This window comes from Ruditapes philippinarum, unplaced genomic scaffold (genome assembly GCF_026571515.1).
Source record: "Ruditapes philippinarum isolate M1 unplaced genomic scaffold, ASM2657151v2 ctg10633_1_1_1_1, whole genome shotgun sequence".
In the NCBI taxonomy this organism is placed as follows: domain Eukaryota; kingdom Metazoa; phylum Mollusca; class Bivalvia; order Venerida; family Veneridae; genus Ruditapes; species Ruditapes philippinarum.
Window position 1 is genome coordinate 1 of NW_026863491.1, and position 17,854 is coordinate 17,854.

The window sequence follows — 17,854 nt, forward strand, 5'->3', positions numbered from 1 at the left end:
CTCTGCAGCAATGAGACTTTTACGCTGGAACAATGAGACTATACGCTGGAACAATGAAACTATACGCTGTTAACAATGAGTCAATACGCTGCAGCAATGAGACTATACGCTGGAACAATGAGACAATACGCTGCAGCAATGAGACAATACGCTGCAGCAATGAGACTTTTACGCTGGAACAATGAGACTATACGCTGGAACAATGAAACTATACGCTGTTAACAATGAGTCAATACGCTGCAGCAATGAGACAATACGCTGCAGCAATGAGACAATACGAGGGAACAAATAGACAATACGCTAGAACAAATAGACAATATGCTGGAGCAATGAGACAATACGGTGGAGCAATGAGACAATACGCTGGAGCAATGAAAGTTTACGCTGGAACAATGAAATTATACGCTGGAACAATGAGACAATACGCTGGAACAATGAAACTATACGCTGGAAAAATGAGACAATACGCTTGAACAATGAGACTATTCACTGGAACAATGAAACTATACCCTGGAAAAATGACACTATACGATGGAACAATGAGACTATACGCTGGAGCAATGAAACTATACGCTTGAGTAATGAGACAATACGCTGGAGCAATGAGATTATACGCTGGAGCAATCGAACTTTACGCTGGAACAATGAAACTATACGCTGGAGCAATAAGACTATACGCTGGGGGCAATGAGACAATACGATGCAGCAATGAGACTATGCGCTGGAACAATGTGACAATACCCTGGAGCAATAAGACTATACGCTGGAGCAATGAGACTATACGATGCAGCAATGAGACTATACGCTGGTGCAATAAAACAAAGAAAACAAGACTGTAAGACTGTACGCTGGAACAATGAGACTATACATGTATGCTGAAACAATGATACTATACGCTGTATTTCTTAAAAATTCTGTACATTTAGTCTCCAACTTTATTTGTCATCCAATGGAAACGCTGTATTTCTTCAAAATAATGAGTGTTCATTTTCATAGAAGAACAAAAGTCGATACTATATCAATTAGTGTCCAGCTTTATTTGTCATCCAATGAAAACGCTGTATTTCTTCAAAATTCTGAAGAACAAAAACCGATACTACATTGTATATCGAATTTCGTTCATAGTCGACTTCTATTTTTCGGCGTAGCTGTATTAAAATGGATTTTGACCTAGATTTGTAACAAATGAAATTGTTAGTTACAAAATCTTCAGCTAAAAGAGGGTGTTTTTCATTGGTGGAAACACTGGCTGTTATGAAATTTAAGGACAAATTCGTAATCTTTAGTTTACTTGTCTCTAAGAATAAAGTTGTATTAAAAATATTTATACAATCGTAAACTAAATATCACAACGTTATGACCAAAACAAAGATATATCAAAATACAAAAATATACAGTACATATGATTTCATGTACAATTTATTTTGTTGATAATATTAACAACAAACCCAACTTTTTGTTTTTCAGCCTTTTCTTAAACATTCGATTACTACTCACTCGTACTTTATTTGCCGTAGCTTTCCTGTTTTCTATGAAAATGAACGATATTTTTGATCAACAAAAAGATTCTCCAGAGCTGATATGAATTGCGAAAATTAATATATTTAAAATGCAACATTATCATAAAGAATCGCAAAACTTTAAGTATTATTTTTTTGTGCGTAATAATAACAAATTAATTTATTCATAATTATTCGGCGTTTGTTTACACCGGTAGGTAAATTTACCGAAATACACCCCAATTGACTACCTCAATCTGAAACTGTCTCACTTGATAATCAGTGTCATTGATGGGTTATACAAAATTGAGTTTAGTACTTATTATAAGATAAATAGATATATTTCTGTATATATGGAACAACATTTATATTTTACATTCCACATTTAAAGTACATTGTAAAATATAACCTGTGTAGGTGTACGACACGTAGCCATGCCAGAAGGCTTAACTAGTACCTCCACCTCATACCCCTAGTATATACAAAATACTAGTCAAGCTGTGCAATTTTTAATAGAAATCCTTTTTTTATAAAATACATAATTATAACTTTTACTAGTAAGGTTATGTTTAACTTTTGATTTAAGTCTTCAATTATTCATTTTCATTGCCAGATAGATAAGAAGGCATTATAAATAGTATAGTTCAGAGTTGATATGTTCCATTGATTGTTTATTACAGTTTGTATTCTTTCATAAATAAAAGATATAAACAACAAAAGATTTTGGTGTTATTATCATGACCTAATAATTGCAGCATTTTATGCACAGAAGTGCTTTTACAAAATGAAGGTCAGATACATATAAGTTAATATTATTTAACAATAAAATTCAAGTTGTCAGCTGATTGTGGCCTTTGCAGTCTCTAAATTTGGTAGTGTGGTTGGTTATTATCTGGTATTGACTTTGAAACCAGTAGTCAAAAGTCACGGTGACAAAAAAGCTTCTAGCATCTATAAAAACATGACTAATTTGTTGACATTGTAGGAGCATACATGTTTCAGCTAAGTTTAGACAACTGTCATAGATTATACTAGTAACCACCAAATATATTTCAATTTAGACATTTATATTGTTATAAAGTATAAATATCATTAATTTTGAAAATATTCTAAAGCTATGAGACATTTTGCACTGAATTTACGCCGATTATCTTTTTTAAAGATATTTCTTGTTCATAGTACTTCATAAAACCGCAAAGTGACGTAATAAAGTAATTAATAATGAAGCTAAATAAAGCTTGACACTAAGTATGTAAGTATTCATCCTAAGCTGTTCTACAGAAATTAGAAACATTCTCTCTCCTGTCGCTATCGCTCCCGTCGAAGTTTCTAATTTCTGTAGAACAGTTCGGATGAACACTTAAATATACGTATCATAGAAGAACAAAAGTCGATACTATATCGAATTCAATTAATTGCGTTAGTGTCCAGCTTTATTTGTCATCCGATGAAAACGCTGTATTTCTTAAAAATTATGTGTGTTAATTTTCATAGAAGAAAAAAAGTCGATACTATATTGAAATCCGTTCATAGTCGCCTTCTATTTTTCATAGTGCTTCATAGTACCGCGTAGTGACGTAATCAAGGGCCAAATAAAGCTTGACACTAAATATGTTAGTGTTCATCCTTAGCTGTTCTACAGAAATTAGAAACATTCTCCTGTCGCTATCGCTCCCGTCGAAGTTTCTAATTTCTGTAGAACAGCACGGATGAACACTAACATATACATAGTACTTCATAGAACCGCGTTCATAAAATAGTTGTGACGTAATTGATTAAGTGAATATTATGAAGCCAAATAAGACACTAAGTATGTTAGTATTCATCCGCTTTTGTCCGCCCCGTCATTTTCACTTGTCATTTTTGTACGGGAGGGCTTTTGTCCGGAGTGGGTTCATCCGTAGCTATTCTCCTGTCGCTATCTCTGCCGTCTAAGTTCTCTGTAGAACAGCACAGATAAACACTAACATGTACTTGGGTCACAGTTATCTCATGGAAATTGGAAAAGTTTACTTCTATGCATATTTAATAACTGTAATTAAGTAATATTTTGATGATTCTTTTTTCAAGGAGGGTATATTTAACACATATTTAGTGGTGTTTAACCTATATCTATTATCGAGGTTAATTAATAGAACGGTTGCTTGACAGTCCTAGAAAAATCAAATGGATTTGAGTGTGTTTCAGGACAGGTAAAACACGCGCATGTTTTTATATGAAATATGAGATGTACTTGATATTAAATCTTAATATTATTGAAATGAATAATTATAGATTTCTATTTTTGTAAAGGAATAATAACGTTCTTCTGCAAGTTTAGCCCACTAAAGTTCTTTCTGGGGCAGCACTAAATTTATAAAATGGTTAAAGCGGGTTTGACAGATCCATCCCCCGTGTATCCTCCATAGGAACTCGGGAACAGGACCGTATTTTGCGGCACATACCGGCTTTACCTTTTCATATTACCGGAGTGGGTGGTGTTTAAATATAAACTCTCAATTTAATGTAATCTGCTAGTTTAAAAAGTGGGTCAAAATTTCGCTTCATGTATATTGTAAAAAGAAAAATTGTCATGTTTATTATACCGTTAGATTTGGCCACTTTTTAAAGCAGCACGCTTCAGATTTATCCTAATTTTTATGAAATTTTGAAAATGTATTTAAAAGTAAAAGAAAGAAAGTAATTTACACATTGCAAACGGCACTTACAATCCAGGTAAATTACCAAAAAAGGTCAAAATATACATAAATACCTCTTATTTTTCTTCAGATCGTAATACATTCTAAAGATTGAATTTCTCGAAATATTTTGACTCATCTGGAGGCGTGCAGCTTTAAGTAGCAAATCTTGTTATATTGATATAATATTGTACATATTTTTCGGCTCGGATACGGTATTTCGGTCTAAACTATAACCTACGCTAAGAAACTAAACATGTACACAAGTAGTAATGTAATGCTGGGGGTTGTTGACCAGTTTATTTCCAATATATCAAGTAAAAGTCCACCTTAAATAAGTGAATTCATAGATTCAATATGACAAACAATACATTATTTCTATATTTATTACACATGTGTATGGTTGTAGAAACCGAAAGTACGAAATGCCAAGTCGGATTTGTTTAAAATTATACATCAGTGGGCATATTTAAACTAAAAGTGGTTGTCAGACATATTTTCAATCATAATAGTACCGAGACAGACTTTATTTTCCTTTCATTCGTTTTACATTATTGAATATTACATTCCCTGTTTCTAACCAAGAGAACTACTTTCACTCCGTATTTACTCCAAGGTTATTATAGATAATAGTCGAGGACGTTCCGATTGGGAAATATGAGCCCGTTACCGAGTTCCTAAGTATCCTTGGTATACCCTGAAACACCCGGGAATTGTATTATTGTACCCGAAATACTTTTGGTACCCGCGGAATTACATGTACAAAAAGACCCCCGGATTTTCTTCCCGCTGTCATTTTTAGCTCGGTATTCACCAAATATAAACAATTTCTTGAAAAATTCTAGATATAATCTGAGAATAATAATGTGTAACTTTCTGTCCCAGATATAATCGACTTGTTTGCACATCAAATTTATGTGATCCGAACAACAACAACAACAACAACAACAACAACAAAATTACATATAAAATAAAGTGGACTGACTAATACATGTATATATTCTTATTTTATGGCTTTCGGACTAACACCGCTGGACAGACGGATAGTCAGGCGGAAAATTGGTGGACAGTCAGGAGAAAAATTGGTGGACAGGCGGACAGTCAGGCGGGAAATTGGTGAATGTTAGTGGACAGGCGGACAGTTAGGCGGGAAATTGATGGATAGGCGGACAGTCAGGCGAGAAAATGGTAAATGTAAGTGGACAGGCGGACAGTTAGGCGGAAAATTGATGGACAGGCGGACAGTCAGGCGGGAAATTGGTGAATGTTAGTGGACAGGCGGACAGTTAGGCGGAAAATTGATGGACAGGCGGACAGTTAGGCGGAAAATTGGTGAACGTCGGTGGACAGGCGGACAGTAAGGCGGAAAAATGGTGAACGTTAATGGACAGGCGGACAGTAAGGCGGAAAATTGTTGAACATGCGGACGATCAGGCCGGAATTGGTGAACGTCGGTGGACAAGCGGAAAATTGATGGACAGGCGGACAGGTAGGCGGAAAATTTGGTGAACGTCGGTAGACAGGCATACATTTAGGCGGAAAAATTGGTTAACGTCGGTGGACAGGCGGACAGTTAGGCGGAAAATTGTTGGACATGCGGACGGTCAGGCGGAAAATTCGTGAACGTCGGTGGACAGGCGGACAGTTAGGCGGGAAATTGTTGGACAGGCATACAGTTAGACGGAAAAAATTGGTGAACGTCGGTGGACAGGCGGACAGTTAGGCGGAACATTGTTGGACATGCGGACGGTCAGGCGGAAATTGGTGAACGTCGGTGGACAGGCGGACAGTTAGGCTGGAAATTGATGGACAGGCGGACAGTCTGGCGGAAGACTGCTGGACAGGCGGACTGTAAGGCGGAAAATTTGTGGACAGGCGGACAATCAGGCGGAAAATTGGTGAATGTCGGTGGACAGGTGGACAGTTAGGCGGAAAATTGATGGACAGGTGGGAAATTGGTGAACGTCGATGGACAGGCGGACAGTTAGGCGGAAAATTGGTGAATGTTAATGGACAGGCGGACAGTCGGACGGAAAATTGGTGAATGTTGGTTTGCAGGCAGGGTAGTTATAAACAATCTCTACTCCGGGCAATTCTACATTTGTCGATAAGTGATTTCAACTAAACTTTCACAAAATGATTGCCATCAACTGTCATGGATTTGACACTTTCTTTTCTTTATCTCATTTTGGCAGAATGTCTGGTTTTGTGAGAATTTCCTATCACTTGTTAATTATGAAATGATATTTAAAAAGAACCGTTTTCTATTTCAGATACAATTTCTTGACATTGTTACACCACTTACGTTTTATTGGGACAAGTTTGAAGGATTTCTAGTATTTGAAGTTTAAACAAAAACACTAAACAATGGCCATGAACAAAGATTTACAGAAGGAACGTATGTCTGCCACCTTTAATACAGAAACACTTACAGAGTTGCTGTATCATGGTAGAGAAATGATGGAACGTAGACGTTATTTGCGTAAGTCACACATTCTGCCTGTTTTATACATTACTATGTTGTCATTGCCTTTGGGAGATTGTATCCGAATGCTTACCTCAGTAGGAAGGAGAACATCGGATTTCATATGGAGGGTAATCTGGTTAGATTCTCGGATGATGTGAAATGTTCTTCATGACAATTGATCTCGGACATTGAGACTCATGGTCTTTTGTCTCACATTGCTGAATCATCTGTCAATAGTGGAAGGTCACTTGCGGAGAAATTGGAAATTACTGGTTACTTAGCCAGGAAAGGCAGTTAAGTGGACCGCCTGCCAAATTACTAGTACATGTAGTATGACAAAAATTGTGTTGAAATCGGTGTAACAAACGAACAAATCTTGATGGAATATCCTGTCTCCGAATTTATCATTTTTACGAAAGTTTAGATGTAATACTAATGTTTAGTGAAAAAGCGCAAAATTGTTTTAAGCCGATTTTAATCTGATTGCTAAAAATATTTATATACATATACTCACACTGTTATAATGGGAGGCAGCTTTGAAATATTACCATGTATTTTGTAGTAAGCCAGTCAGCAAAATTTATTAAGCAACGTCATTATATATAGTTTTAATATCAACTGCTCTATACGGGGTATAACGGAATATGGCATTTTTTTAAACGTTTATCCTGATTAATTTCCATGCGTATGCTTATCTCGCAGTGGCGAATCCATCGCAACTTTTCGGCCGTTTCCATAATGCAATCAATTGAAACTGAACACTACCTTTAACTAGTTTGTTCAAAATATAGAACACAAAAATGATAATTATCTAATAAAACAATATATTTATAGTATATTACATCATCATAGTATTGATCGCGTGTACTAGTTAATACTTTCGGTAATGTGACATAGATTTCGATTTGTAAGTAATAAGGGAAGTAACTTAGTAATATATGTTTTGTCAATATGTCTAATGTATTCCGGTATTCATTGCACAAGAGGGAATTGCCAGTGCACTGCCCAGGGGGATTTTTTTCACCTTTGCTCTCGTAGAAATATGAAGTTACTGTGAAAATTTAGATAATACAAAATTGTTTCCAAAATAAAGATGATCACTTAAGTTAAACAAAGAATCCTCTTTGCGCTGTAAAGCAAACATTGTCAATTGTAAGTTAATTTCTTTTTTTATCAGACAAGATCGCGTTGGGAGACAAGTACTTACATTCATTTAAGCCATGGTGCAACCGAGATCGAAACGAACTATATGACATTGGTATCAAAACCCATGTATACATAATGAAACTTAAACGTGATCTGGAACTAACTGACTATCGGGAGCAGTTCTACTTTACTGAGTAAGTACCTTGTAATTTAAATGTGAACAGGGACCAGAAAACAGTCAAACTCCGTTTGTTTTGAACTCGGATCCAAAGAAAATTTAAAAAAAAGAGATGGGTTTAATTTTAAGAGCGAACAAAATTGTTAAGTATAAATAAGATGTCCTTTAAACGGGAGACTTTTTAAATTGGTTGTATATTCAAAACGTATTTTATCCTGTAAGTCAATGCTCTACATCAAATATTTTTTCAGTCATCATTTGCACAAATATTTGGTTACATAATGTTGGGGGGCGTCCGTGGTCGAGTGGTTAAGGTCGTTGACTTCAAACCACTTGCCCCTCACTGTGTCGATGTGACGTAAAACCCAATAAAAAAATAAAATAAAATGTTGGTTTTGATTGTATTCAGCTGAAGAGATCTTTGTTCTTACCTGTGATTCTTGTGCCTTTTTTATTCTATTTGAGGTTTTGTTTACGCAGATTTTGTAGACTGAAAAAATGCATTTTTCTTCCATATCTACAGAATCAGTCTAATTTAAACTGAATGAACATTATTTGCTTTAAAATACTTCTCCAGATGTACAAAAGTAAAACGTTATGTACGTTGTCATTTTTACGGTAAAAACTCAATTCTTCTATCAATGTTTGATGGACATTCCCCCTATATAATCCTAGCTGTGGAAACTCTATTTTTGCTGTAATTGATAACAAAAATATATAGGCTCGAACCCGTAGGACCAGTGCAAATTTGTTGAAGAGATCGGTAGCGAGGACCAACCGCGGTTTTTTTTCATATATAAAAGATCATACATTTAGATGTGAAGGTTATCCTGGTTATATACTTGTTTATTATATACTTATAAATGAAATATAGAGAAATATTAATGAAATGAAATGCGTATTTTCATTTTCCGTATTTTCACTGTAAAAATTTATTTTTCACTGCAGTGAAACATATTTTCCGTATTTTCACTGGTGTCTTGCCGGACTACTTTCTTTTAAATTCTGCCAGTACACAAAATATAAGGGAAAGTCTTTCAAATTTTATCGCAAAAAAAAGAGAAAATTGTATATAATAAACAGAAAATTCAAGTTTTTTCTTTAAATACATGATTTATTTTCATCTTGTGGCATGAAAATTACCATATTTCACTCGTGGCTACCGCCACTCATGAAATATTTATTTTCATACCACTCGATGAAAATAAATGATGTATTTATAGAAAAAACTTGAATATCCTCTATTTATTATGGTATAAAATGATACAAATCACTTAGCCCAGTAACACCGCACTTTGGAGTCTAACGCACTTTGGGGTCCAACTCCATCCTTCGTGTAACAGTTCCTGTCCCGTGCGAAGTGGGTTCAAGTTCGAGGGTGCGATTTTTAATTATACTGTTCTGTGCCGTGCTGTGTTGTGCTGTGCTGTAGTGTGCTGTGCTGTACTGAGCTGTACTGTACTGTACTGTGCTGTGCTGTGCTGTACTGTACTGTACTGTTTTGTACTATACTGAGCTGTATTGTACTATACTGTACTGTGTTGCACTGTACGGTGCTGAACAGTACTGTGCTGTGCTGTACTGAGCTGTGTTGCTTTGTGCTATACTGTACAGTACAATACTGTGCTGAACTGTGCTGTACTGTACTGAGCTGTACTGTACTGTTACTGAACTGAGCTGTACTGTACTGAGTTGTGTGCATAGCTGTGCTGTACTGTACTGTAATGTGCTGTGCTGTACTGTATTAAACTGTGCTGTACTGAGCTGTACTGTACTGTACTAAACTGTACTGTACTGAGCTGTACTGTGCTGTACTGTACTGTACTGAGCTGTACTGAACTGTACTGTACTGAGCTGTTTTTATTGTATAATTGTGAACTCAAGGTCAGGATACTATGGATCCTTATTTGTGAACAAACTACAGATCCTTATCTTGATTTATAATTCGAAACACTGAGCCACCTATGATTTGGTTCTGGCTACTGTATATCTTGATCTTTTTCACTAATTTGTGTACACAGGGTAGATTACGTCCACGATACTGATAATTCTGATCTTCCGTGAATATAAGACAAAGATAATGTAGATCCTAATCTTTACTGAAATACCGAACATTGCTTAATATAGAAGATGACATTGCATACATTTGTAATGCTCCAGACCACGTTTTTAGAAGAATAAAATATACAGAGATTTTGATGAGTTAAGACTTGGGTAGAATCAGGTTGTATAAGATCACAGCGTTTTACCCCTATGCACTGGTCCTCCTTTCCTTAAATTACTTATTTGTAAACACTGAAACATGACACTGTATATCTTAATATGTTTTATGTGAATACAAGGCTAGGATTTTATACTTATGAATAGGGGGCCAAGGTTCTATAAATTAAGTATTTATGAAAATGGCGCCAGATTCTATAAAAACATACATTTAACATTGTTGCAATGGACCACTTTCTAGAAATTATTTTTGTATGTACAGAGCAACAGGAGGAACTGAGGCTAACCCTTTAGGTGTCCATGAAGACATGTTTATTCCAACTATTGAAAAACAAGGAACGGATGAACAAAAAGCCAAATACCTGGAAAGAGCTAAGCAATACAAGATCATAGGGACATATGCACAAACTGAATTGGGTCACGGTAAGATGTTATAATTTTTTTATATTAAGATATCTTTACCGATTTGATAATAAGCTATTATATATTTACTATGGGCATTAAAATGACTTCAATGGCAGAATTTCGTAACTGTGATAGAACATAACTTTGTTATTAGTTCATTGCTTTGATTCTCACTTGGAGGGAAAAAGACTGATGACAAAACCCTCATTTTGAATAATTCAATATGACCATGACCTGTATGATAATGAAGATCAAATTGGTGAATTTAGTTAAACTTTATTATTTATATCTGTGGATTGATTCATGCAAACGAACACTGTCAAATAATTTAAATATGACATTGGCCTTTCAATGACTTAGGCTCATAAGGTCTAATTACTGATGTTTACTAAATTTGTTAAAACTTTGTTATTTTAATTAAAAGTTCTTTATACTTAATCGTCGTATAAGTCAGATACAGTCACTCGCACTTTCTTCTAAGTGTCTTTTTGCAGACGTGAAGAAGACAGTTCACTAGCAAATTTAAACTGTCTTCTTACGCCTGAAAAACTCATTCTGTATGTGGTGCCCGCCGTTATATGCCGCAACGCCGCTAAATGTCGCACTTGCCGAAAACGCCGCTAAATGTCGCACTTGCCGAAAACGCCGCTAAATGTCGCAAAATCTTCTGCCGTTACATGTCGCAAGATGTATTTACTTATGATAAAATAAAGTTAGCGAGTGGTATTAAATTACAATTAACATTGTATAAATGTTTGTATATATTTAGTTGCTCCGTGATAAAGGATCTTATCCATCTGCCGACACAAGATAAAAAATGTTGTTATTTTTAAAGTGGATTGGTCTACAATGGGCACATTTTCAAGATATATTTCAATATTGATAAAAGCAATAGAAACGTATCATTTGAACATTCTTAAAAAATATTTCTAATTAAAAAAGTTAATCTAGTTCTACATGATTTAATATGATGAATTATCAGTATTTTGTTGTAGAACATTTTATAATTATATCATAATTCGTTTTTGGTTTGTTATCACACATGATACTTAATACAATCAACATAAATATCTGTGATAGTTCAAATTTTCCATCATAGATCTTAACATTTTTAATGTCCTTTTTGTTTGCAATAAAAATGTAAAAAACATTGATTAAAGTATAGTAAGCAACTGCGGTACATGTTAGGTGTATATAATACTCATCTTACAAGTGTATTGCTTTGCGTACTTTTGCGAATTTATAACTGGATTAGTGTTCATCTACTTGCCCCTCACCGCTGTGAGTTGGAATCCCACCAGGGACTTAGGATTCTTTCATGTGGAGAAACTCTCCAGCTAGCTTATGGAAAATCGTTGGTTCTACTTAGGTTCCCGTCCGTGCGTTGAGGGTCATTAACCACCAGTAAAGCTTGAAAGTCGATTTATGACCGTGGATGTGTTGGTGTGACGTTTTAATAAATAAAAACTAATTAGGACTTTGCATGTCCTAATAAGAAGTTTTAGATAAAAAAAAAATCTTTTATTTTTTGGTTATATATAAACCTAATTAGTAGGTACAAAGTTCAAATTAGGTTTTTATATAGGCTTTTTTAAGCTAATCTCAACTAGTAATATTTTTTATTTCTCCTAGATCCTTGTTAAGTGTTTCAAAGTTGTTATTAGGTTTATTTTTCTTAATTATGAGTAAGAATTTCTAATTGTTGTAAATGAAAGTAACAATGTTGTGTTAAAGTTTGTATCTCTCCTATTTAGCAGTATCCTTATCACGGTTTAACAGGTTGTTTAAAGAATATTTACATTTTATACCAGTTCCGTAGCAAAACACTTTTGAAAACATTAATTAGAGATTTTCAACCATGCTACCACATACATGCATGGAGTACATTTTCTAAGAAAAGTGACCAATGGGTTTTATCTAAATACGCTCAAGTATAAGGGATCAAAAGTAACAATCGCAACTACTCGGCCCTTTCCGTCAGTCTGCGGATAAGGACCTCGAACACAATAGTATGAATACACAGAACGGATGCGGTATTCCGGTCTAACCTACGCTAAGAAACTAAACATGTAAACAAATAGTAATTTAATCCTGGGAGTTGTTAAGTTTATTTCCATTATATGTAGTAAAAGTCCACCTAAAATAAGTGAATTCATATGTACAAAAGCAAACAATACATTATTTATATATTTACTAATATGGCTGTAGAAACCGAAAGTACAAAAAAAAACCTGTTGACATTTAGTCGAATTTGTTTAAAATTGAACAGTGGGCATATTTAAATTACAAATTGTTGTCAGACATATTTTCAAGCATAAGAGTACCGGAACAGACATTAGATGTCAAATATATACATTCGTTTTACATTATCTCTGTTTCTGTTTACATCTGTAAACCACGTGGTAGAACTACTTTCAATCCGTATTGTTTCCGAGGTTATTATAGATAATAGCCGAGGCAGTTCCGAATGCCAAAGGTAGCACTCCACAGTTAATTTAAAGTTCCTGCCGTCAATGTCCTACAAGCAATACGTCTAATAATTCTGATACCAAACTACACAACCTGGAAAAAGAAAACACATTTTGTTGAGAACATATATGACATAAGATTGCAAATCTACAAAGAAATTATCCCATCTGCAATAGGCAGGCAGTCAAAAAATTTGCAATTCATTCCGTTGAAGCCCAAAATCTACAGTGGCCCGAGACCCAAAACAACACATTTCGATCCTCTGGCAAAAAATATCTGCAAATATACAGGCTAAAGGAACACCGTCTCTGCTTTAGCAACTCCCTATACATGCAAAATATCACAAAGAAACTAGTCCTCAACCTTGTAGATTTTTTGCTACTGCTAAAAGTTTGTACCCCCCCCCCCCCCCCCCCCTGTAAAATGACTTCTTTTTACCGTGCATGCTGTATAAAAGCAATGTTTACAAAAAATGGCGGCCTTGACATTCATAATCAACAGCATGTGATTTCTGGCCATGTTTTCGAATTTGTCAGTGATCATATTAGATGTCACAAAAACAAATTTTATGCTGAAAATGCATTTTAAAGACAACCAGTCATTTAAATCCAGAATATTCACTATATCCAAGAAATCCTCCCTGGCCATTCGAAGCTGTGGCTTACATTACTGTGGTGTGCTACCAAAGTAAGTGTAAGGGATCCAAAGGGAGGTTACTTTTACGCTACAAATAGAGTCGGTTAGAGTGACCTCCCTACATTGCAAATAGCGTATTACAGGGTTCATAAAAACTTTGGAAGAAGTGTTAAAAACTTCTTTATTTAGTCTTTTTAAGCTTCTTGTAAGCAAGATTTTATTTCTCAATTCATATTTTCCTCCTATTTAGGATTTTAGAATCAGGACCAAAACGCCTTTGTTAATGTTATCATTATATTAGAGATTTTTGACCATGCGACCACATACATGCATCGAGGACAGGTTTGAAAGAAAGTGACCGTGCGACCACATACACGCATCACAAGATTCCCCTTCTCTTACGAGAAAGGGAGAAAGATTTGTCCGCCCATTTATTAAAGGCATGCCATTGCCAGGAGGCTTACATATCACGGATATGTCTTGAATTGGTTTATATACAACACTAGTAACGCAAACCAAGCGGGTTATCGGTTTACATCTTTTTAAGTACGCTATGAAATTTTATAAGGATAATATATAACTTCTTGGAAAATTTTGAGTTTAAAGCTATTTTCGCTTTTTCATTCTATGAATATAACAGAATTATTGTTATTTTGAAAAACATGAACGTTTCAAATTTATATGCATTAAATATTGGAGATATATTTCACACTTTTCAGATATTAACCTGAGGCATTTTTGCCGGATTACTGTCACAGGAGAATAACTTGAGCCTACGTTTACATAAAAAACTATTAACTCTGCTACCCACAATGTAAAACCTCATATTTTCATGTGCTTTGATAGCGCAGTAGGCAAAGCGTCCGTGTCAGAGTTGTTTCATGCATTTCATGCATTTAGATGCTCGTATCATAGAAATGTACCATTACATTTGACTGTTTTATGTATCTTTTTTCTTATTTGACCAGTTTTGTTTCAAATAGTTGCAAACTGAAAACAGACCTTTTAACTATAACGGCGCCATACTGTATTAATTACCAATTTCCTTTGGCCAAGTTAGTTATTTATCATTCATGCGAAATAAATTTTAATATTGAAAGGAATTATGGCAAAATGAAGATTTATTTTAACTTTCAGTTGTTCACATACCATTAACCTTACATAGCCATAATGTCGCATAAAAATTCATTATTTGCTATAATTATACTATGTTAATAAAATGCATTATTGTTTACAATTTTTACTCATTACTCAATATTAAGGTTATTGATTACTTTATGAAGCAATGCTTATTGTAACAAAACAAAAACTACTAGTATGTTTAAAAATTATAAAATTTATTATATTAATATTATAATTCATTAATGTTCGTTTATGTAAAACAGCACTATATGTATATTTTATGTTATGTGTACTGATATATGACTATTTTAGGAATAAATATGTATTGATACTAAATACTACATCTTTTATATAAGACGTTGATTTTGAAGCCTTGATCAGACTAGACAGTAAAATACACTCTCGTGAATATATTTATGAAAAATTCAATTGATCTTTTCATTCATATTTCGAATTTATCTTTAGCTCTGATTTATTTTGTCATTGGGACAGTCTCTGTATTTATATTTCATTTTGAACGTACAGGAACGTTTATACGTGTTTTGTCATTGGAACAGTCTCTATATTTATGTTTCATTTTTAACGTACAGGAACGTTTATACGAGGTTTGTTATTGGGACAGTCTCTGTCTTTATATTTCATTTTGAACGTACAGGAACGTTTATACGTGGTTTGTTATTGGGACAGTCTCTGTATTTATATTTTATTTTTAACGTACATGTACGTTTATACGTGGTTTGTCATTGGGACAGTCTCTGTATTTATATTTCATTTTGAACGTACAGGAACGTTTATACGTGGTTTGTCATTGGGACAGTCTCTGTATTTATATTTCATTTTGAACGTACAGGAACGTTTATACGTGGTTTGTCATTGGGACAGTCTCTGTATTTATATTTCATTTTGAACGAACAGGAACGTTTATACGTGGTTTGTTATTGGGACAGTCTCTGTATTTATATTTTATTTTTAACGTACAGGAACGTTTATACGTGGTTTGTCATTGGGACAGTCTGTATTTATATTTCGTTTTGAACTAACAGAAACGTTTATACGTGGTTTGTCATTGGGACCGTCTCTTTATTTATAATTCATTTTAAACGTACAGGAACGTTTATACGTGGTTTGTTATTGGGACAGTCTCTGTATTTAAATTTTATTTTTAACGTACAGGAACGTTGATACGTGGTTTGTCATTGGGACAGTCTCTGTATTTATATTTTATTTTTAACGTACAGGAACGTTTATACGTTGTTTGTTATTGGGACAGTCTCTGTATTTATATTTTATTTTTAACGTACAGGAACGTTGATACGTGGTTTGTCATTGGGACAGTCTCTGTATTTATATTTCATTTGAACGTACAGGAACGTTTATACGAGGTTTGTTATTGGGACAGTCTCTGTATTTATATTTTGAACGTACAGGAACGTTTATACGTTGTTTGTCATTGGGACAGTCTCTGTATTTATATTTCATTTTTAACGTACAGGAACGTTTATACGTGGTTTGGAGACAACGGCCACATATGATGATAAAACTGAAGAGTTCATTATTAACAGTCCAACCATCTCATCAACAAAATACTGGCCGGGATCGTGTAAGTTGCCGTTGTTTTTTCCCCTCCTGAACTCCTGCATCAATAGTGATAAAACAATACAGGAATGATTCTCCGTCGTATTTGGTACAAATATAATTAAAAAATATACAAATTACCAAACTGGTAATAAGTGAAGAACCTAATTATGTCTCCCAAAATGTTTTGGAGACAAATTGTTTTTGCCTTTGCCGTCTGTCTGTCTGTCTGTCCGTCCGTCCGCCGGTTGTCCGCCCGTCCGCAATAAGCTTGTCCAGCCTTCAAAGTTCAAACTACTGGTGGGATTTCAAACTTTACAGGAGTGATCAGTACCATCCCTAGTTGTGCAAATCATCTGCACGTTCCGCTTCGCTGCACAAAATGGCCACTAGAGCTAAAAATAGAAAAATCATGTCCGGCCTTCACAGGTTAAAATACTCTAGGGGTTTCAACCAAACTTTACAGGAGTGATCAGTACCAACTCGTGTTGTGCACAGCGCCGGCATGTTTCGCTTCACTGTACAAATGGCCGCCAGAGCCAAAACTAGAAAAATCTTTTCCGGCCTTCAAAGGTCAAACTACTGGTGGGATTTCAATCAAACTTTACAGGAGTGATCAGTACCATCCTTTGTTGTGAAAATCATCTGCACGTTCCGGCACGTTCCGCTTTGCTGCACAAAATGGCCGCCAGAGCTAAAGATAGAAAAGTGTTGTCCGGCCTTCACAGGTTAAAATACTCGTGGGATTTCAACCAAACTTTACAGGAGTGATTAGTACTAGTTGTAGTTGTGCACATCACCGGCATGTTTCACTTCACTGCACATATGGCCACCAGAGCTGAAAATAGAAAAATCTTGTCCGGCCTTCACAAGTCAAACTACTCCTGGGATTTCAATAAAAAAACTCAATTTATCAAAATAGAAAACAATGAAACACGATTTATCCCAACTAAATGATCTTTCAAACACAAACGCACGGAAGCACAACTGATATGTTTGATTTGTGTGATCGGTCTGCATCAGTTATATGTCAAGAAAAGACTACAGACACGCATACGAAGTTGTTCTTGCTTTTTTTCTTTCTTTCTTAAATAAGTAATCTTATGTGGAAAACCCCGTTGAGACTTCTTTTGAATCCCCTAGTGACAAGGTCATGGTCACTGTTAGTAAAATTCCCGGACAAAAAATAGAGTTAGAAATGAGATATTGTAATTAAACTTGTTATATTGAAAGCTTATATGAAGACCCAGGCTGGGATTGCTTTTGGACCCCCTGGGGTTAAGGTCAAGGTCTCTGATACTTAAAATAGAAAAATGGTTTCCGGACAATAACTAAAGTTATTAATGAGATATTGAAATAAAACTTGGTATGTAGCAAACTTATGTAGAGGTTAGGGTGGCTTTTGGACCCTTTAGGTGAAGGTTACTAAAATAGTAAAATGGTTTTAAGCCGATAACTC

General features: G+C 34.9%; 1 protein-coding gene across 1 annotated transcript in view; it reads left to right on the top strand.

The window, feature by feature from the left end:
- Nucleotides 1-3,548: 3,548 nt before the first annotated feature.
- The window catches only part of LOC132722212 (peroxisomal acyl-coenzyme A oxidase 1-like), a 29,757-nt gene continuing 15,451 nt past the window's right edge, over nucleotides 3,549-17,854 (top strand). The window contains exons 1-5 of the mRNA XM_060706661.1: nucleotides 3,549-3,691; nucleotides 6,451-6,659; nucleotides 7,822-7,984; nucleotides 10,451-10,611; nucleotides 16,313-16,420. Coding sequence (XP_060562644.1) covers nucleotides 6,545-6,659; nucleotides 7,822-7,984; nucleotides 10,451-10,611; nucleotides 16,313-16,420 — 547 coding nt within the window. The 5' untranslated portion in view covers nucleotides 3,549-3,691; nucleotides 6,451-6,544. The remainder of the gene's footprint in view (nucleotides 3,692-6,450; nucleotides 6,660-7,821; nucleotides 7,985-10,450; nucleotides 10,612-16,312; nucleotides 16,421-17,854) is intronic.